At 39.3% G+C, this 23268-nt stretch overlaps 1 protein-coding gene across 1 annotated transcript; it reads left to right on the forward strand.

Annotated features, from left to right (window-relative positions):
- The first annotated feature begins 1330 nt into the window (after positions 1–1330).
- Positions 1331–22153, forward strand: FGF5 (fibroblast growth factor 5). Its single transcript, XM_068975584.1, has 3 exons — positions 1331–1691; positions 9484–9587; positions 21806–22153. The coding sequence occupies exons 1-3, from the start codon at positions 1331–1333 to the stop codon at positions 22151–22153; spliced, it is 813 nt and encodes a 270-aa protein (XP_068831685.1).
- The last annotated feature ends 1115 nt before the right edge of the window (positions 22154–23268 follow it).

Raw genomic sequence — 23268 nt, forward strand, 5'->3', positions numbered from 1 at the left:
CTAGAATGTAGTTTAAAGCTTCAAATATGTTTCCAGACGGAAATATTTCAAGAATGTAAGCCAGGTATACTTCTCAGATAAATGACAGTAGGGGCATCGGCCTACACGGGAATTCTCGGTTCTCAGGTTTCCTGAAATCCAGAGCGCGCATCATTAATCATTCAGTGGGGTCGGCCCTTCAGTCAGTGGCAGCTCTGAGTAAGCTGAAGCGAGCCGTGAGCTAATCCTTCCTGCCACGGGGATCCTGGCGCGAGAGAGGACAACTGGACAGTCGGTCACATGTGTCGGTGGTGCCCGGACCCTGCCTCTCTCGCCCGGCTCCGAGCACCGTGTGTGTGTGCGCTTACTCGGAGCGCAGACCCGGAGCTGCCAGAAGGAAAAACCGATTCGGCGGCAGGATGTTTAGCGCTACCAAGAGTTTCCCAGCAGGAAAGCAGCTCGAGCCCTGGGGTTAATAGCTTAAGGTGGCTCTCTAAACACTGAATAAATCCACTCTTCAGCTCTTTAGTAAATCAGTAGCCACAGCCTTCTACCCAGCGCGCCACACCAAAGCCTTCCCAAGTTGGGCTGCGAATCCTTGTTTGGTTTTGGCCAACACTTGGAGCACGGGCGGGGGTTCCCCCACGCCGGGATGAATCCCCCTCGGGATGCAGTCCCCGAGGCACCCCAGGGGCGGGGGTGGTGACAGTCGGGTCGGCTGGGCACCGGGGAAGTGAACTTGGAGACTGGATCCTGGGTAGGCGAGGGCGCGTTGCTGGGACGCCAGCGTTCTGCGGAGGTGCGAGAGGATGAGAACTCACTCACTCGGCATTTCAAGCCCCCATCCCAGGGGCTGCCCCCTGGAGGAGTCCGGGGGCTCGCGCTGGGCTGAACTCGGCGCCGCGTTGGCTCGAATGGAGGTGGCCGTGCGGCGCGTGAGAACAGCTGGGGTGCGTGGCCCGGGTGCGCGCGCGCCGGGCGTCGGGGTGCAGCTTCCCTCCGCCCGGCTTCCCCTCCCATTCGCCCTCTCCCATCTCCTCCCTCCTCCACACCCCCGCCCCTCCCCGCACCGGCCGGAGAGTACACAAAGCGGCGGGTGAGGGGAAGCTTCGCAGGCGTGCACGGAGCAGTGAGATCACTGGCGTTATAAATATCCCAGTGCCAGCGCCGAGATCCGTTCGGGTGGCCTCCCTCTCTCTCTCTCTCCCCCTCTCTCCCTCTCTCTCTTCCCCGAGGCTATGTCCACCCGGTGCGGCGAGGGGGGCAGCGCCAGAGGCACGCAGCCGCGCGGGGGCTACGGAGCCCAGAACCAACCCTGCAAGATGCACTTAGGACCCCCGCGGCTGGAAGCATGAGCTTGTCCTTCCTCCTCCTCCTCTTCCTTAGCCACCTGATCCTCAGCGCCTGGGCTCAAGGGGAGAAGCGCCTCGCACCCAAAGGGCAGCCCGGACCGGCTGCCGCCGAGAGGAACCCGGGAGGCGCCAGCAGCCGCCGGAGCAGCAGTAGCACCGCGTCTTCCTCTTCTTCCGCTGCCTCCTTCTCCTCCGCGGCTTCTCGGGGCGGCCCAGGAAGCGGCTTGGAGCAGAGCAGCTTCCAGTGGAGCCCCTCGGGGCGCCGGACCGGCAGCCTCTACTGCAGAGTGGGCATCGGTTTCCATCTGCAGATCTACCCGGATGGCAAAGTCAATGGCTCCCACGAAGCCAATATGTTAAGTAAGTTGCTTGCTCTCCTCCAGAACCTGTCCTGAGCGGGTGGCGGGAGCACCGAGAGGGACCGCCGGTTATTCCCCGGGCTGTAAGCGCACCTTCCGGAGCTTGGGCCACTGGGATCCAGCCGGCCCTCGAAACAGCCGGGAGGGTTGGGTTGGAGGTGCGTCTGCGGGGCACGCGCACACTTACCGGTCTCGTGGGGATGGGCAATGGCGATTCCTGAGGTACAGGCTACTCCGAGGCTGGTGCAGACAGGCACCTTGTTTCCAGCTTGCCCTGGTCCCAAAGAGGAGCTCCAACCTGTGCCCGGAGCAAAACCAAAAATCTTTCTCCTTGTTTAGTTTCTGTTTACCTTCTGCTTCTGTTTACCAGACTAGCATTTTTCACTGGGCAGCAAAGTGTACCCCTTTACCTGCCCATAACTGAACAGTTCTTTTAAAAATAACCAAATCTCACATACTCCCCTCTCACAACCGCTACCACAAACCCCAAATTGCTACATAATGTGTGTGCGTATATGTGTGTGTGTATCTGTATATGTCTCTTGTAGGTACGTACATATTTGCACATCATATACATATGGGATATATAGGTATATCAGACGGGAGACCAGACGTTCCCTCATTGGAAGAAGACAGTGATCTAGAAAACTGGACACGTTTCGAGAGGGAGACGTGATGGACATTCGAATTATTAATTCCGGAGTTGGGTTTAGCAACGTTTAGTATCTTAAGACCATGACCAGACCTTGTGAGGAAGAGTGGCCGGCCTTTTGTCCCCAAGGACAATTAAAGGAAGGTTCTGTATTTTAGAGAACATTTAGAGGCAGTTCAGTTCGGTACAGGTGAAATTTTTGTGGGTTTTTTAATTTAAGCCAAGTTTAAAAATTTCCTTCTTAGTTTAGCTCTCTTTCTTTCCCTCCTTCATTGTCTCCTCCCTTCCACTCCGAGTTTCCAAACCATCACTGCGGTTCCTGATTCCTCTCACTGTCTCTCCAAGGCAACAGAGAGGAAAGATGTGTGGGACTGGGGACATCTCTGCGGACGTTTTCCTCGGTAGGGCCAGATGGCTCTTCCAGCCGGGGCTGGTCCAACAGATAGACGCACGGCCCCAGCCTCAGGGACCCAAGGAGAGCGGAAACGAGGCCAGGAGACAGCGCACAGTCATCCGGCCCGGAGTGTCAGCCTGGTGGTTCCCAGGTGTACTTAACTTTCTCTGCCTCAAGCCAATGACCCTACAGATTTCTTCTTAACCAAGCTCCAGAGGAACCGGGGCGCCACTTCGAGGCTGGCAGCTCCAACCCCCAAAGGGGGTTGGAGATGCGCACATCCGTGGGGTGGCCGGCTGGCAAGCTCTCTCTCGGGAGTTCAGGAGGCGGGAAGTGGAACGCGAGCGGGTCCACGCCTGCCCCTTGTCCCTGACTGCTCCTACCGCCTCTGCCTTCAGCTTGCTGTGCTGCCCGTGGTGAGGTGGCTTGGAGCACCGAACCCCAGAGAGGGCCTTCCGCGTCAGCCCGAGCGAATACCAGGGCCTCCCACACGCTCTTCAGAGGGGACTGTTTTTGTTTTTTTTTTTAAAGAATGTATTTCTTTTTGACTGGGTCTTCCTTGCAGTGGCAGTCTTTCTGTACTTTCAGGAGCCCGGGCTACCCTTTCTTGTGGTGCATGGGCTTCTGATTGCAGCGGTTTCTCTTGTTGCAGAGTGCAGACTTCACTAGTCGCAGTGTGTGGGCGCGGTAGTTGAGGCGCAGGGCTTAGTTGCTCAGGGGGATATGCAATCTTCCCGGACCAGGGATTGATCCTCTGTCCCCTGCTTTGGGAAGTGGACACTTATCCACTGCATCACCAGGAAAGTCCGAGGGGCCTACTTCTGTGTTTTAAGGTTCATTGCACTCGTTAAACTTCTCGCCATATTTGGTGATAAAAGGCAAGGTCAATTAGGGTGAAGGGGAATTTCCGGAGATTTCAGGGTAAGCAAATGTTATGTCTAAGCAAGTGTTATTTCCATCTGTCCTCATTTTGTCCCACCCAGCTCTCCTTCCACCAGACATCAGAGCTCATTTCCCCACTTGTGGTATAATCTTTCCCCCTTTCTCTTACAGGAACACTGTTTCTATTCTGTTCTTCCTGTTGTTCAGTAGCTAAGTTGTGTCTGACTCTTTTGAGACGCCATGGACTGTAGCCCACCAGGCTCCTCTGTCCATGAGATTTCCTAAACAAGAATACTGGAGTGGGTTGCCATTTCCTTCTCCAAGGGATCTTCCCAACCCAGGGGTCGAACCCATATCTCCTGCACTGGCAGATGGATTCTTTACCACTCAGCCACCAGGGAAACCCATTCTTCCTGTAGTTTATCCCCAAACTCAGCCTCAACAGAGAATGACTTCTGTGTTGCCAAGGGAAGATTCAAAGCTAACCTGCAAGGAGCCGCAGGTTGGATCCAAGGATGGGTGAAAGGAGGTGTTGGAGTGGGTTTTGGTGTGCTAGGGATCTCTGAAAACCAGACTCATTCCCACGGTATTTACCTTCTCGTCTCGGAAGAAATCACAAGAGACAAAGATTTTTTGCAGCTTAGGCCTTTTGGAGGGGAAGTTATAGAAAAGCATAGAAAGGAAAATGAGAACAGATCAACAGAGAATACATTCAGCTAAAGAAGACATTGGCTGGTATTGATTTCCAAGGTACATTTTATTTTAAAATCCACTTTGAAAGATATCTAACAAAGAACAGACACAAAATGCTGCTTTGTTTCTTAAGCAAAACTAAATAAAAGTGCCTAAATAAAACTTTCTTAATTTAACTAACGCTTTCCTAATTCATTCCAGTTTATAACAGCCTTTCAGAGTTTAGTCTGTATCTTTTGCTTGGCTTTCGATCAGTTCACTTATTCACTCATGCATTTGTTCATGTACCCAACACAGGATATCTAGCTCAGCAAGCTTGATATTCTGGTTACTTGATATTGGGTTAGTTGGGATTTCTTCTTCCTTTGCCTTCTACAGGTTTTTCTCACAGAGGAAAGTATAATTTGTTTAAATCATGGTGATTTTCAGCTTTGTGATGTCTGCAATGTCATACACTGTATCATAAGATTTTGCTACCATTGATCCATGAAGAATTTATGAAATATGTCATGTTTAAAAGGATAGCATGTAATTTGAAAGTTTAAAATGAATCTCTGTCTTTAAGTAGCTGTGAAAGAGAAACAAGATCTGCTAATTGCAGTTGGTCATAGACCTCTTTGAAAATAGCACATGACGGTTTCCTGGTACATATGTAAACACAGGAGTTGTTTATGGACTATTGGTTGGAGTAGATGAGGAAACATTTGCCCAGATCTCTTAAGATATGCTGAGAGAGCTTGGACCATGAGAACCATGGAGGATACATCAGTTTTACCTCATCATCTAAGTTTACTGTCTATGAGTTAGCAGTAATGGAAAACATACATTATTGTGACACAACTTGTTACTTCTGTAAAGAGTCAAAACTCTGCCATGAAACTGCATTCTAACAGGTTCTTCTAAACTCCATAATTTTCTGTAATGTTTGTCAGAAGAGAGAAATATATATGCGTGTATGTTTCATGACTATCATTTGACATTAAAAATTTTGCAAACCCTGAATATTTTTTGTTTTGTTATCAAAAGTACATTTCCCATAGATTTTGAAACATAATTTGTTTAGTTAAGGTATACCACTTAATGTAGTCTTAGCTTCTCATACAAGAGTTATCCCAAGTTTTAAAGACAAGAATCAAGCTCATTGCACATAAACTCTTATCACAAGGAAATGCTAAGGAAGGATGAAGATGGGCAAGACAAGATAGATGACAGAATTCCACTACTGAATAAAAAAAAAACTTTCCTTTAATCTCTACATTTTCAAGTTTAGTTTCAATACAATTCTTCTGTTGGCTTATCTTGGGCCACTGAAGAAGAGGCAATCAAGTAACTGTCAGTTCAGGGAGCAAAAGCTTAAGGCTATAGCTACACAAAGACTGACTGTTCACATAAAAATATGGAGATTACAGTCATGCATTTTGGCTAGCTTAAAAAAATCTGAATCTACTGTCAACCTTGATGTTAATGCAGAGTCAACCTTTATATAGCCCCCGAAGCCCAAATAAACCAGAATCTATACGGAAAAACTCAAGTGGCAAATTTGCTAACTTAATGAAGACTGCTAAGCTCAGATTTCAAGACTCGGATTTCATAATGACTTGTCATATTTGTTGCTGTGTGAAGCCAAGTAGAGAAACATCAGTTTTAAATGATTTATCTTTGGGAGTTTTCAGATGGGCTGTTGAAATCTTCTGAATACATGGAATATTTGTGTATCTTATTCACAGATAAAATAGAAAAAAGGGAGACGTCTACATAACTGTATCAATCATCATTGCTAAGAGTCTTATTGTATTAAAAATTCTAGAGGGGACTAAGTGAACAAATCTAGATAGAGATTTTCTTATGGGAATGTTTACTTTGTAATGAACACCTAATGCTTGGCAATGGATTAAGCAGTGTGAGACTCTGAATCCCTGCATCCTTTAACCTAGATGTCAATCCCAGAATTCCACCAAGAGAGAATAATTCCTTCAGTTTAACACTGCTTTTTACTTTTGATCCTCTTAAATATGAGCACCTTAGGAAAGATAACACATTGTCATTTGTACTTTAATGTGAATTAATTTATACTGATCTCTCTCCCTTTCCCATTCCCCCAGCAGGACCAAAATAGCAGGAGATTACTAAGACATACATTCATACATGTGTACACATGGAGTATCCTGAAAAGGAAGAGAGGTAGTGAGATGGTCAAAGAAACAATCCAATTTACAAATGTTCACTGACTGTAATCTGAGACCCTTGGCCTTCCAGTTTTTCTTTGGGCTACCATTTAGGCTTCCATGGGAATTGTAAATTCCTATCAAATGTATTATTGCTGACTCTTAAGCAGAAATTACTAAAGCTGAAAAAAAAAATTTTAGAGAAATGCTTTCTGAAATTTATATGCATGTGATTTAGTGCACATAGGTTTAAAATACTTAGAATTCTTTAATGAGTTGAGATTTGGCATGAAAATCAATAAGCCTGTGATCTTTTCAGGCAGGTGAGGGGAAAGAGATTGAATTGTGGGGCTTGAAGAATCTACTCCAATATTCTATGAAAAAAGACATTGTGAAATTACTGTTGAAATGACTTTAAAACTATAGTCTTGACAGTGTTCCCAATAGTACACTGTAATTACATTAAAATTTAGAACATCATACCAAAGTTAACTTAATGTTTCTTTCCTTCATTTTGAAGGTTTCAATTAGATATAATTTTCTTAAAATTATAAAATCCTTTTATTCTCAGGCAATATATCATTTTTTTTGTACTGGAACTTACAAGAAAAGAAGCCATGTAGTAGTATGTAATAAAATAACACTTTCACACATATCGTTTCATCTTCCCCATATTTAAAATTTATTATAATGCAAATTTTATTAACATATACATGCAATTGGGAAATGAGTTGAGTCAAAATGGGTCTTTCTTAAAAATAGAATATGTTGTCAGAAGCCAGTTGTGTAAACAAAACAGTTTCCCATTAAACAAAGATTTATAGAGCCCTTTTGTCTTGACCTCTTAAATGTTAACCTGCAAACACATAGAATTAATGAGAAATTTTTTCCCCAACTAATACACAATAGATTTGCATTTACAAAACCAGGTGATTTTCCAGACAATAATACAGAAAACCTTTACCAACGCAGAGCCAGGAGTTAATTGAGGGAAACATACAATCAAGTCTTTTCTACCAACTCCACATTGTCTGTTTTGTATCTATCATTCTACACATATATGGTTTCTTGGGTTCTCCCTGTCTCATTTTTTAACAGATGTCTACATAGTATTCTCAATTGTATTCACCATCTCCGAAATATGCAAAATCATTAATGCTATTTTCAATATTACCCTGTAATTTTGATAGAAATTTAACTTTGCATCAGATATTCTAATCATGCTTTATTAATAATATTATTATCATACTACATTGTGTAGTAAATTTATCTTTACAAAGCATTTTGCGTGCTTTGTTACTATTTGATAAATTGATAATGCTTCTAAGTCTTTGGATATGCATCACAATTAGTCTGTATCATAAAATCTATTATAAATTGAATTTTGAAAACGTTTTGAAGAAAAGAATTCCTAAGACACAGTGTTTTTTTTTTTTCTTTTTTTTTTTAGGAGTTTTTTTTTTTTTTTTCCTGAAAGCAAAAGTAGTTCCTTTCTAACAGTTTTTAGATTTGGGGAAGTTCATTTTAAAGAAACACCCACTAATAAAGTGGTAGCGGTAGTTTTCTTGAGATGTGTTTTATTTACTCCAGGCTAAGAACACTTATTCACAAGAACAGTAGTTTCCCTATGAACTTTCTGTTCAAGTATTTTTTAAAAATGAAGTTGAATAAATAAGCGGCAGGATTTGCTACAATTATAGGTATTAGATCACATTATGCAACATTTAAGTGCTCTATAAAGATACTCATAAATGTGTTTGTATGTATTTTATACATGTGTATCCATAATACACTGCTTCTTGTATATTGAATAATTTTATATGTACTTCAAATACTGTAGGAGGAGATTATTCTGTTAAGAAAATCTGGTGAACTTCCCTATTCAACAGAGTCCTATTGAAATATTCTAATTAGAATATATGCTTAAAATACTACAGATTGAAATACTGATATTTTTTTCCTTTACCCTTCCACTCCCACTTGCTTCCTTCCTTTCTTCCAGGGCAGGTCCCTTTATAGCTTTAATAAATAATACTATTTTATCTTTTTTTTTTTTTTGCAATTTGATGTAGGAAGTTAACAAAAAGCCCTATGCTTTTCTCTTGTTCATTTAGCATTACATATGAGTTTATGGTAAACAGGCAGGAATTCCAATTATATACAGACTATGAGTTTCAGCTTCTTAAAAATACTCTATGAACTGTGGTGCGCAACTCTTTTGACCCAGTGGATGTGAACTTTCAAATTACTATAGGAGACAGAGGGACATAGACTTAGTAATTCTCACTATGAAATACCAAATATAAATGATAACATAATAAAATACCTCATGAAATTTTTTCCAGGAGAGTCATTCAAAACGCAATATGTCTCAAACCATAATCCATCAAACACTTCATTGAGCTAACAACCCCAAATTATCTATGGTGCTTTCAGTGTCTTGTTATGTGTAATCTTGAAATAAGCAACCACTAAATGATAGGGTATGATATATATTGATTTGTACTTTTATAATTATGGTCATTTGAGAAGAGGGATTTTTTATTTAATTGAATATTGTTTTCAAGGCTTCCAATGATTTATATTAATCTTGAGTGCAGTTATATGTGCTTTAATGTTCAATGTACTGTCTTATCTTTGACAGAGCAACAATGCATGAGAATTATTTTGTAAGACATTTTAAAAACTCTTTTCTATTTCCTTAGAATTTGAAAAGATTCTTCTGCCAAACACTGATTACTAATAGTGACATCACTTTTAGGAAAAAATGAATACTAATGAAGCACAACTAAATTTTGAACCTTGAAATTTATCATTTTAAATGAATACTTGAGTCCCAAACCTTTTTTTCCTTTTACATAATAAATGTCACAATAAAGAAGGATGTCAAATACTTTAAAAAAAAATCACTGTAATAAAGAATGGAAAGAGTCTCTGTAGAAATTTAAATCTTCACAATGATATATAGAGGAGTCTGTGTTTTATTTTGGGATTTCTGTCATCCTAGGTATTTTGGAAATATTTGCTGTGTCTCAGGGGATTGTAGGAATACGAGGAGTTTTCAGCAACAAATTTTTAGCGATGTCAAAAAAAGGAAAACTCCATGCAAGTGTAAGTAGAACCACTTTATATTTGTTAAAGGTGTTACAGAGATTTTACATGTATAAAATGGAATGAGTGATTTTCCAAATTGATAGATAAGACAATGTGCCCAGAGAACTTTATGTTTTTCATTTTTATAAGATTATGTATCCATTAAACCGAGAGAATTGCATGTGTTTTTATAAGTAATAATTTAAATATTTTATTTATTTGAAAAGATAATATAGAATCCACAAAAAGGTTTAAGGATAAGTTTATTTGAAAAAAGTATTCTCTAAGTGATTGTCATTATTTATGTCTTAATAGTGGTCCAAGTAAGGAGAAATATTATGGAAATACTATATTATAAATTAAATTTACATACTGATGGTGATTGTGTAATCAGTAGATCATGTTCTTAATTTTAAAAGCTACTTATTATGTCAAAAATGGAGTCTAAGTAATAAAACACATATTTATTTTAATAAGTATGGTGGGAAGAAACCAATAACGAGATGATTTTGACCTTTAATAGAGAAATTTCATTTGAGACATTTTCATCTTGTAGTTTTTGTTGTATCAAAAACAATTACTTCTTAAAGCTACGAAGACTGATTCTGCACTCTTAAACACTTTTTTTGGACTAGTTACACAGTTTGTAATCAATTTATAAATTATAGATTTCTATGCTTTGTTCTGAAAATGCTCATTACTTGGGAAACACTAAAGTGTTTTAAAGATAGTAAAATACATTTAGCTTAACTTTCCCATTGAGAGATTCTTTCATTAGTATTAGTGTGTATGCACAGCCCTTAAAAAGTTATATATGCTTTGTCTGTGCTGTACTAAGTTTTGTCACACTAAATCATTTTAAAAAGCAGTTCTTCTTTAAAGCTACTCCTTTAATTCTTATTCACTTTAATTTTTATTAAATTGGAGAAATATGACTTTTCCAGTTTTCAAAGTATATAGGAAGTATTAATCGAGTGCAGTCAGTTGAAACTTACTAATTATGATTTCTGCTTTACAAACTTTTAAAAAATTGAAAGAGAATTTAACTTGTTTTAATGTTTAAGACTTAAAAAAAAAAAAAGACTTTATGTTTTCCTTTCTCTAGCATCTAAAGGTGGCTTGTTAATATCTTTTGGAGGAGATCATAAAACTGAAGCTATTTCTACAGTTATTTGGGGATTAAATGAGATAATATATACAAAGCTTTTTAGAACAATAGAAGGTATAATGTAAGTGCTCAATAAATATTATCTATTATTAGATAATTCAAATTTAAATACAATAAACTACTATAATCTCAGTTTATTAAATCTTTGTTAACCTCTTCGATCATCCATTGCAAGAGTTACTTATCCATTGCTAGATTTACTTATCTCATTTTCTGAGCTGATTATTTTATTCTAGCAAATTATAATATTCATAAGATAATTGCTCTGGTTTATAACCTATTTTAAGGGACAAAGTTTTGCTATGGAAAGCAGGACATGCCATTTTATTTTTAAAAAGATGTTTGACTTCTAAAAATCCACATACAGGATGGAAAACAATCATCAATTGCTTCTGCACTGAATAACTTTTCTTCTATCTACTTTGGTCATTAAAGATTGAAACACTTTCAAACTCTAAGCATTACAATAATATGCCATTCTGAAAAAAATTTCTGTTATTGGTTTGGTTATTTTGGGTGAAAATCTTAATTTTTAAAATATTCTGATTCAAGCCTTAGCACATGCAAAAAATAGACTACCTTGGACCAGCTTAAGGATAATTGTAGCAGCAAGCAAAGTATTACAAATGGATGCCAATTAGAAAGGTCAAACTGAGAGGTTAGGATACATGATTCCTCTGTCAAATGCAAGTAACAAATTTCCAGAAACTTGACCCAAATGTCTAAGGAAGGCTGGCCGAAATAATGCAGATAATGCAAAAACAGCATCTGTTATTCTTTCTCATCTTGGCAGGCTAAAAGTTATTTCATGGAATAATGACTTTTAAACAGTACAAAGCAAGCCTTGCTCTTGTCACTCATTGAAGCTCTTTGATATAAAAGTCATTCTGATGACTTTGAGCTGAATTGTAGATAAAAAATTAAGCCCTATGATTATGTGAATTTTTTAAAACCAATTGTCCAAGCCCACTGTCTCTTATTTGAGGTTTTACTAGCACTTTTTCTCTCGATAGAAACCTAATTAAATTATAAAGTGACTTATTTTTGAGGAAGTTGAATTTAGATATAGTATTAGCCCTAATGTTTATTAGTTGTACGCCAGATGATTTCCTTCTTCTTTTTAGTTAGTAATTAAACATGTTGAAAAATTGTTCTTATAACTTTAAATATAATTATTTGATTTAGTTTGACTTACAAAGTTTCATCACCACTAAAAAGGCTAAAATGCCTAACACTTTCAGGATTAAATGTATAATTAGTGAATTGCTTTAAATGAATAATTGTGCAGAGGCATTTAAAGAGTAACTTTATAATCATTTCCAAAAAATAGCTATATAAAATCGTCATGTTGTATATCTTAAACTTACACAGTGTTGTATGTCAATTGTATCTCAATAAAACTGGAAAAATTTTAAATTAATGAAGAGTAACTTTGGGGTTCTATTTACAAAGTAAGTGTGAACTATAAATGTAAAGTATTCATGTAATTCTGGGGAAAGTAAACCCATAGTATGTTGAGAAATATTCATGGATTATAGTAGATTTTTCTTGTTTTATATAGTAACAATCAGACTATTAAAAGTTAGTTACTAGGTAGAGATAAAATATCTGTATATTTCTTTCAAAGTTCTTATACTCACATTCTCTCATTACCTGGTTAGGTGAGGCAACAGTCTCAGAGATGTTAAATATTTTCCTAAGTTACCACAGTTAACAAAAACTTGAACCAGAATAATATGCTTTAAAAATTCTCTCTCCATTTAAATGCTATAATGCTTGGTAGGGAAAAGTTAGCTTGAAAGAAGATATTTTGTTTCATTTGAAACTATTTACACTATTTTCAGCTATTATTTTATGGAAATTAATAGTTGCATGTTTCAATAATATTTTTATGCTACATTTTAACGAGTGAATACTGTGGTTCATCCTTAGACTATTTTTGCTTTCTTCTCTCTCTTTCTCTCTCTCTCATTCCAAGCTCTTTGGGAGGATCTTTTCCCCTCATCTGCTTCTGTGTCTCCTGTACTTGATTTTGAAGTCTAGAAAGGAAGAGATGTGTGCACCATGAAACTTATCACACTGTTTTGTAAATGTTGGTTATTCAGTGTGATGAGGAGCTGCATCAGGAACCTCTTTTAGGATATACTTCCAGAAGAGAAAGATCTGCTTCATTCACAGAAAATCTTCTTTTAGAAAATGCTTCATGGTCAGTGGACACGAAGATGGTGAACAGTATTATCAGCCCAGAGAGCTCAGATTTAGGCAACATTTATGCTGACTTCCTTTGTTTGCTAAGTTTGTTAATTCCATAAAAGAAGTTTTATCTGCCCTTCAGCCATCTCAGTGTGCTCTGCTCTGTGCACTCAGTCAACCAACACCCTCATATTAATCTCCACGCAGCTCTGCCTGAGACCTTTAACTGGAAGACCCTAAATAGACAATGCAGTCAGATCCCTAGTGTGCAGGTTTTTTTCAGCATCCGTTACAAGGAAGAAGGTGTCTCGTCTTCTTCTCAAGATGCCTTGAGAATCACTGAGAGAAGCACGAGGTAATTATTTCCCCAAGAGCCTTGAGGGTTAGTCAGAACCTTCACTGTGGCCTCTGTCCTTTCTCCACTTATTCCCAGGTACTAGGTACTAGGTGAGGCTGAGCACCCTTCTCTTTCGGTCTCTCTGTCTGCCTGCCTGTCTGTTCATGGTCCCTCCTCACTCTGTTCTTGCTCTCTTCTCAGGCTGGTTGTCTTTATCCAGAGTCTCATATACAGTGCCTTTCTGGATTTATCTGAGATGGGTCTGAATGTAAGAGAGGTAGTTAAATTGTGTCATTCTTAAACTGTGTTGTTTTACTCAATCTTTCTATTCCTTGGCTTTATCAGCTGTAAAAGGAAGAAAATTAAATTAACAATACAGGGTGATAGTGGAGCATTTTAAATGAGATAATACATATAAAACATTTAGAATAGTTCCTGGAAAGTATTCAGCATTTAATGTTAGAACAGATCTTCCTGAATTTGCTCTCATGCAGCTGTTTCATGATCCTGTATCTCCTCTCTCCTCTTTCTGATTTTGGGGTCAGGCAGCTGTGACCCCCTCGGATATTTAGACCAGCCTCAAATCACATTCATTATTGGCCTTTTTTTTTTTTTTTTCCTTTAGGTCCCAACTCGTCTTGCGTACAGTAGCCTTTTATGTCCTGGGTTTTCCTTTTCCCAAGGAACTTAATTTGAAAGCAAAGATTTCCAATGGTCATAATCTCATAATTTTTTTAAGATCCTTCTCGTGCATCGTGGGTTTTTTTCCCTTAAAAATCTAAATCTTGGAAAAAGTGGTTATCATGACTTTGTCAGTCTTTTCATAAACTATACGTGATCACCCATTGGTTATTGGGGGAAAACATTTTAGCTTATTTTAAACATACAGAAAGAAGCATGTGGTAGAATTATTTTTGTTTCTCAGGGTTTTAGGGGATCATGCTTGGAAGGAAAGCTAATTGCAGAGTTTACGAAATAGGCATGGAATGTATGCTTGATCAGCCCTGAGCAAGGACTAGAAAAGCCTCCTTTCTTGGTTTCAGAGGGTGCCAGCTGGCTTGCCAAGGATGAGAGTCTGGACTGGACTTCCTGAGCTGGGGGCAGAGTGAGGAGGAGTCCGCAGCCCCAGAGCTGGGCGTGTTTATTGAAAGGAGAAATGAAGGTTTGAGTGATGCTTATCATCATCATTAAAAAATAATTTATTGGCCTCTGTAAAGGAATTGAATAGAAACTTCCCTTATCCTCTGTGTTGTGCTGTGCTAAGTCACTTTAGTCATGTGCGACTCTTTGCGACCGTATGGACTGTAGCCCGCCCCCTCTTCTGTCCGTGGGATTCTCCAGGCGACAATACTGGAGTGGGTTGCCATGCCTTTCTCCAGGGTATCTTCCCAACCCAGGGATCAAACCCTTGTCTGTTATGTTTCCTACATTGGCAGGCAGGTTCTTTACCAGTAGCGCCACCTGGGAAGCACCCCCATTTTCTAAGAACTTTTCAATTTACACAGTACAATTGAGTACCTAGTAACTCAGGCTAAAAAAGAAAAAGGGTTCAGGATTCTACCTTTGCAGTAAATGTCAGTTGTCCCTTAATTTCACACTATGTTTATCTGGCTGTGCTGTGCTCAATTGTGTCCAACTCTTTGGGATCCCATGAACTGTAGCCTGCCAGGCTCCTCTGTCCATGGGGATTCTCCAGGCAAGAATACTGGAGTAGGTTGCCATGCCTTCCTCTAGGGGATCTTCCCAACACTGAAGCTCTGTTTTATTGAGAAAAATTTCATGTAATGAATTGCCTTGTAGCTTCAGAGATTCATTTCAGCCTAAAGTGAGAGACGGTGTTCTATGTTTCCGGTGGTTTGGGGAGTGGCACTTGTTTTGACCAGTATTTTAACATGGAGCAACTTTAGGGCAAGGTAGTAATGTACAGAAGCCTAGGAGATGCCCTTGGATTTGTTACCGAAAGAGCTTGAATGTAGGATTCAGCAGATGAGATTTAAGTCTTAGGCTTACCTTGGCATTTGGTAAATGTGGGGATTTAGAGAAACTATTTTCTTTATTTTTCTGGCTGGAAAATCAGATAATAGCATCCAAATAGTTGTGGAATTATGTGACAATGAAATAATATATGTAAAACCCCTGGCACATGGTAGATCTCAATAGCCCAGCTCTTTTGAGCAAGGTGACTCAGATGGTAAAGAATCTGATTCAATGCAGGAGACCTGGGTTCGATCCTTAGGTCAGGAAGATTCCCCTGGAGAAGGGGATGGCAACCCACTCCAGTATTCTTGCCTGGGAAATCCCGTGGACAGAGAAGCCTGGCGGTCCATTGGGTTACAAAGAGTCAGACATGACTAAGGGGCTGAGAACTCATGCCTGAGCACTCACATATATTCCCTTGGTTGCTCAGTCTGAAGTTTTGAGACACAGAATGGCCAGATAGCGATTGCTAAGCAGGAAATATGGCCAAGCTCTGGGGATAGCATGGCTTGCCTACAACTGACCCATACAATGCTTGTAAAGAGTAGGAGGCAACCCTCAGGGTGCGTGCTGCCCTGTTCTGGAGTTCTCTGCTTGGGAGCAGTTGGAGCAGGGTCTGGCTTTCGGCTTTCACTCACTACCAAAGGTTGGTACTTTTGTGCTGGGAACATCCTGCACAACTGTACAAAACAGCCTGGGCTTAGGGCACCTGACCTGGGCAGTCCCATTGGCATGAGTAGTACTGGGAACCAAAACACACTGAAAGAACACAGAGGAACCAGAAGCAGGGATGCAGGCAGCAAGAAAGTGTTGTTTAGAGCACAATTTGGTCTATAATTGCGTTGATTACAGCCTACAAGAGTAGTTTAATTATTTAATAATATTATATAGCCTTTGATAACATTTTAATTATTTGTATTTATTACTTAACTTTATAAAGTTTTGCAAGAAGCAAATCAAATAAAAAGTGAAATAAAGAATTAAAATTGATTAAATACCCTGCAGACTCCAGGGCTTTATACTCTAGGGCTATTAGCCTGAATTTAATCCTCTTTATACATTTCTTTCATACATCATGTATTTACTTTGATAGTTGCACATAATGAGAATTGGGACCCTATTAACATGCCCTCAGCTCACTTGCTATAAGATTCTCAATCATCTTAGAGCATGTTGACTAAGAAACAAAACTATATTAACAGGTTTTAGAAGGTTTTTTAAAAATATTGTTTCAGAAAGAATTCTCTGGTTTAACTGACCTTCAGGTTTCAATTAAGCAGACTTGTTCTTTTCTGGAATATTACTTTCTTTGAACTGAATTTGATTTTTCTTTTAAATATCCACTGTGTGCCCTCTCCCTGTGAGGAGATGAGTAGAATCAAGGCAAAGTGTTCTCCTAAGCCCAAAATTCTTGTTTTATTTAACAGCACTGTGTTGCCCCACCTCTAGTTTCAAGCAAAAATAGTGTAACTTAGTTTTTATTTGTTCTGTCAATTAAGATGATTTAAAATTATGTAGAAATCAGCCAATTTAAACATTTCATTTTTAATTTTGCAGTTTTGGCTTGTTGACTGCAACTTATTTTTACACTTGCAAAATCAAGGAGAAATTAAAGAGAAAAACACAGATAATTTAAGTCAACAAAGAGCACAGACAGAACCATATCTAAATTGTCTTTCTTCATAAAAATGGCAACCAACAGTGTCTGGGATGTGATACATAGTCAATAAACATCTATTGAATAAATTCAGAAAATAATGAATTAGAAACAAAGATAGGGGTTCTTTATGAACATGTTAATGATTGGTTTTGTTGTAGTGACTGATGGTGGGAAGATGAAGGTGATGTCCATTCTCAGTAGCTTATTTGAAATCTGATTCACCTCTCTACTTCACACCTGAACTGTAGATAAAGTCTTTATGTTGACTTCACTTTTTCTAGGGAAATAATCCAGTTCTTTTATTTATTTTTTAAGTTTTTAACTGGAGGATAATTGCTTTACAATGTTGTGTTGGTTTCTGCTGTAAAATAACATGAGTCAGCGATAAGTATACATGACTCTCCTCCCTCCTGAGACTCCCTCCCACCCCCACATCCCATCCCTTGAGGTCATCACAGAACACCACAGCTCTATTATTTTAAAAGTATATGTTTTGCTAAAAGAGTGTTTATAATTCCAAAAGAATTTCAAAGGTTAAACTTAGCCTGGAAGATTTATTATCTAAAATTGTATAATGGCAAATGTACATTTAAATAATTCTGCTGCTTGATGACTCTGCTATAGAGATGTTTAATGGGTAACATTAAGGATAGCCATGTATTGCTTCCCTGGTGGCTCAGAGGTTAAAGCATCTGCTTGCAAAACGATCCCTGGGTCGGGATCGAACCAGTATTCTTGCCTGGAGAATCCCATGGATGGAGGAGCCTGGTGGACTACAGTCCACTGGGGTCACAAAGAGTCGGACACGGCTGAGCGACTTCACTTTCACTTTCATGCACTGCTTGGAGTTACCATCTTGTCTGAAAAAGACCAGGAATATTGACAGGAACAGTCAGTTTCTCCAGAAGAAACTAGATCTCCTGATGAAAAAAACTCACTGAAATGTTCATTTCAAATTATTCTGTTCCATTGTAGCTAGAAGAATTTTTCAGACAAAACATTAAGTTAGAAGTCAGTTAAGAAAGCCAAAACAGTCTAACTGCCGTTGCTTCTGTTTCAGTGTGAAGTTTGGACTGGCTAAAGGCCTACAGGTAGTGTGTGGGTCCTCAGAATTCTGTCTCTATACCCCATGTGACAATTAAGTGGCCCTTGAAAAACCTGGAGCTTGAACAGTCATCCTGGCAAAGGCTTCTCTTAAGAAAGAACATGAATCTTGAGCGGAGGAGGGGGAGAGGGAGAAAGTTTTTAGATGCAATAATTTTAGAGGGCAGTATCATTAGATTTTCATTATAGAAATTGCTATAGGTTAATACATTGTGTGGGTGTGTATATGCATGTGTGTCTGTTGGCCACATTAATTAAAAAAAAAAGACAGGTTTCTTCTTTATTTTCTTTGACACTGTTAGGGGAAAAAGGTTAAATTATACAGTACACTTTTTAAAAATTGAATTAAGTAATCACTGCTATCTTTATTTCAGGAAAATTATTTTTGTGTGTGTGTGTGAAATGGGTAGAAGTCAAGTCAAAGTATAATGTACTATACATTAGAAATGTTATTCAGACATATTTTAAGAAAAAAATCTGAGCAGGGTGAATATACGTGCTACTCTTTTTTAATGAAATCTTCCACACCTTTCTAAAATGCTTGTCCATTTATGTAGCAGAAAATATTCCAGAAAACTATTGCTGTTGTTCAGTTGCTAAGTTGTATCTGACTCTTTTCCACCCCATGGACTGCAGCACACTAGGCCTCCCTATCTCTCACTGTCTCCTGGCGTTTGCCCAAGTTCATGTCCATTGAGTTGGTGACACTATCCAACCATCTCATCCTCTGCTGCCCTCTTCTCCTTTTACCACATGACTATAGTTTTTATTTTACAATAAAACTTTGAGATTATCTAATTGAATGAGAGAGCATTGACGTCCTTTTAAGAGCTAAGGTGACAAATCTATGTTTGGTTTGTAAGAAAGCCTTTTTAATTGAAAGCCAATGAGAACAATAAGTGTGTCCTCTTCTAAAGGAATGCCAGCATAGCACCCTTGTCCTAGGTATGGGCCAGTAGGTTAGGATGTGATGAGAGAAAGCCATAGACAATGGTTCTTTAAAACACTAGATTATAGCCTGCTAAAAAACCAGTCAAAGGAATCGCCAGTAGACAGATTCTGAGATACATAGTTTCATAGCCCTCAAATAAAGAGCTTTTTGATTGAACTACACTCTACACTCGAATGTAAATAACTTAGGTAGACTGTCATGTGTAAGATAAATGTGCTATTGGAAATACTCTGAGATTGGTTGTCTTCTGATATTGTCAGTACCCTTCAAAACTCAAAAATTCTATGTGACCATCAACAGTAGGTATATGTAGATTGTTTTGCAGTGTTCAGACTTCCAGATTACAGGGTTGAGATCTGTACTGCAGAAGAAAGCTTGATATTATTAGAAAAGCAAGGAAACTAGAGGACTTTCAGTTCCAGTATGGAACTGAAGCAGAGCATATTAAAAAGCAGAGACATTATTTTGCCAACAAAGGTTCATCTAGTCAAAGCTATGGTTTTTCCAGTAGTCATGTATGGATGTGAGAGTTGGACTATAAAGAAAGCTGAGCACCAAAGAACTGATGCTTTTGAACTGTGGTGTTGGAGAAGACTCTTGAGAGTCCCTTGTACTGCAAGGAGATCCAACCAGTCCATCCTAAAGGAAATCAGTCCTTAATATTCATTGGAAGGACTGATGCTGAGGCTGAAACTCCAGTACTTTGGCCACCTGATGCAAAGAACTGACTTATTTGAAAAGACCCTGATACTGGGAAAGATTGAAGGCAGGAGGAAAAAAGATGACAGAGGATGAGATGGTTGGATGGCATCACCAACTCAATGGACATGAGTCTGAGCAAGCTCTGGGGGTTGGTGATAAACAGGGAAGCCTGGTGTACTGCAGTCCGTGGAGTTGCAAAGAGTCGGACTGAGTGACTGAACTGAACTGAACTGAAGCAAACTCTATGATATATAAAGAATTATATATATAAGCAAATATATATTGTATATATATATAGTTGTTCAGTCACTAATTCATGTCCAACTCTTTTTTCAGCCCCATGGACTGTAGCCTGCCGGTCTCCTCTGTCCATGGGATTTCCCAGGCTAGAATACTAGAGTTGGTATTTAGAGAGAAGGCAACGGCACCCCACTCCAGTACTCTTGCCTGGAAAATCCCATGGACAGAGGAGCCTGGTGGGCTGCAGTCCATGGGGTCACTAAGAGTCGGACACAACTGAGTGACTTCACTTTGACTTTTCACTTTCATGCACTGGAGAAGGAAATGGCAACCCACTCCAGTATTCTTGCCTAGAGAATCCCAGGGATGGGGGAGCCTGGTGGGCTGCTGTCTACAGGGTCGCACAGAGTCGGACATAACTGAAGCGACTTAGCAGCAGTGGCAGTTCATATATATGGGTCAAGATACTTGGTATTCCAAAGCCCAGGACATTTGTACAAATGGTCCTCCCTGAAATTGTGAAACCTAGTCCAGGATAGGGAATTCTACTTCTTTGGGAGTTATGGACTCTTGTATTTGATAAAAGCTAAACTCCAGATCCTTTTCCTAGAAAAATGTTTTGATTCTCACAATAGCCTTATGGCTGCACGTATTGTGAATAGGAGCCTAAAGCTAAGAACTCAATTGGCAGAACTAGCATTTGATTGCAGGTCTATTTGGCACCATCTTGCGCTCTTCCCCTATGCTGTGTTCATTCAACTTCCTCAGTACAGCACACTGAGCCTTTTCAGAGCTTGTACTGGCCTACTTTGTCATCTTGATCCCTTGGTCCTTTCTCTATGCATCCTAAGTGAAAGTCACATTGAACAGCTTATAGTAGCTTCCTGATGACCTGTGAACACACCATTCCTGTTCCCTGAAAAACCTCTCATGTCACCTGATCACTATTATCTCATTGTACTTTGAGACTCAGCTCAAAAGTCACCTTTTCTAGGAAGACCTTCCTGCCCTCTTTGCTGCCACCTCTATCCTTTTGGATGTCTTGTACCCTCTGCATACCACTGTCATAATTCCATTTATCAAATTGCACCGTGATGAATGTCTACTTCTTTGCTTATTCCACTGTCCTGTGAGCATTTTCAAGGGCAGATGTGTGCGTGCGTGTGTGTGTGTGTGTGTGTGTGTGTGGGTGTGTGTGGGTGTGTGTGTGTGTATAGAGGGAAAGAGAGTGATATCTGCCTGAAGTGTTGCTATTAACTCCAAAAGGTAATTTTTTTCTTCCTGGCATCAAATAGACTCTCCGGTATCACTGTGTGAGGATGAATTTTTTTCCTAAAGAACTCTAACACATGCAATATTAATAGGGCCATATGCTACCCCTTTCTCAGCACCAGGAAGCACACTGATGAGACTGAAAACTTATTCTTGTTTCAAAGGATAACATGACCCCATTTCTCTGAATGAATTCATGTTTTACCAGGCAATTGTTTCTTAGTAATATAGTACTATTTACTTTCTTGATGGTTTAGGAGGGGGAAAAAATCTTACGTTAAAAGTCAAATTTTTAACTAAAATTTTCAAAGTATGTTAAAAAGAGTAACAGAATTTAAATATATTAAATTCCTGTTATTTTAATATACACTGATATTATTTCACAATTGTGTAATTCATAGTAAACAACAAGCATTACAAAGATGAATGAAGTAGGAATATAGAAATGAAAATAGTAATTTTAAAGCAACTTTAAAAGAGGCAAATGTGTCTTTATAAAGAGAATGGAGTCGGAGCGCAGGGGCCAGTGGAATTCTTGTTTTTCTTATAGTCCAAGACTTCTTTATATTATGCTGAAAATATTATCACTGCTTGAATTTCCTCCTCCTCTTCTTTTTTTTTTTTCCTCTAGGCCAAATTTACAGATGACTGCAAGTTCAGGGAGCGATTTCAAGAAAACAGCTATAATACCTATGCCTCCGCGATACACAGAACTGAAAAGACGGGGCGGGAGTGGTACGTGGCCCTGAACAAGAGAGGGAAGGCTAAACGGGGCTGCAGCCCCCGGGTTAAACCTCAGCACGTCTCTACCCACTTTCTGCCAAGATTCAAGCAATCGGAGCAGCCGGAACTTTCTTTCACAGTTACTGTTCCCGAAAAGAAAAAACCACCTAATCCCGTCAAGCCAAAGGTTCCCCTTTCCGCACCTCGGAGAAGTCCTAACACGGTGAAATACAGACTCAAGTTTCGCTTTGGTTAAGACTTTGGTTTTGTAAGAAACCATGGAGTCTCCTCAGGAGTTTCTGTAGCTGTCTTTAGTGCTCTGAAGACAACTTCTTGGACACAGCTTCAGCTATGTACTGCACTGTATTGAAGTCAGGTCATTTGTTTCAGTTTGACTGAAACAAAAATGTTTTCTGATAGTAAGTGAACTGGAATTCTTTGTACCAATATAGGGAGTTCACGACGACATAAAGCCTTTTGCTTTATGCTTGGTGCATACAGGGATTCTTCTTCGGAAAGTTCAACGGTGAGGACTATGTATTTTTCTGACTTTTACAGATCAACCTGAAGAAAACATACAGGATACATTTTTATTTTTGGTTTCCAAAGAATATTTTGATGGAGATAAAAGTATTTTATTAGCTTTTTTTTTTTTAAGTACCTCTGCATTGAGCATATTTTCTTACTTTTATTATTTCTAATTGATAAGATATGAAACAACCATTTTAATGCAGTTTATGAATTATAAATATGTTTATAGACCATTTTTAACATGTGGATTTCTTTTTCATTGTTCTCATTCATTGCACTTTTAATTTTTATTATGATTATTTTTCTACCATACCTCAGATCATGTAAGTTTAATTTTACATCTTGAAATGTTTAAATTCTCTTCAACAGCACCAAAGGCTCAGCTTGTGTTTGTGTGTGTGTGTGAGTGTGTGTAAATTCATGATTTTATATGGAATCCTGTCTCTGTGGTGGCTGGCTATAATGGGTTAGCAGTAAGGAGGAAATATAAGGACTTTTTGGTGGAATTAAAAGTCGAGGTAAGGAAAATGATTAGAGGTGCAAGTGCACTGAGTTTGCAGTGTTTATTGGTAGCTAATTCTGCCTTGCCTTCACTTCTCATTTTATCTACCCCCTGCCCTCATTTTTTAAAGCTGGAGGAATACATTTTATTCTGTCCATCAAGCATAGACTATGAAACCAGAGTGCTTAAAATACCTCTTCTATGACCTTCTGCTGTCTCCACTGTATAGATCCACAGGGAGCAACCCACTTAGTGGAAAAACACGGAGAACCGAAGGAGATGAATCATGTAGCAGTTATCCATGTCAAGTCCCATTATCTAAAATATTCTTATTACTC

Source organism: Capricornis sumatraensis, chromosome 7 (assembly GCF_032405125.1).
Source record: "Capricornis sumatraensis isolate serow.1 chromosome 7, serow.2, whole genome shotgun sequence".
NCBI lineage: Eukaryota > Metazoa > Chordata > Mammalia > Artiodactyla > Bovidae > Capricornis > Capricornis sumatraensis.

Coding starts and splice junctions, on each gene's coding strand:
- FGF5 (XM_068975584.1), top strand. CDS start 1,331: ATGAGCTTGTCCTTCCTCCTCCTCCTCTTCCTTAGCCACCTGATCCTC. Junction 1,692..9,483: donor CCACGAAGCCAATATGTTAA/GTAAGTTGCTTG, acceptor CTGTCATCCTAG/GTATTTTGGAAATATTTGCT. Junction 9,588..21,805: donor AAGGAAAACTCCATGCAAGT/GTAAGTAGAACC, acceptor TTTTTCCTCTAG/GCCAAATTTACAGATGACTG.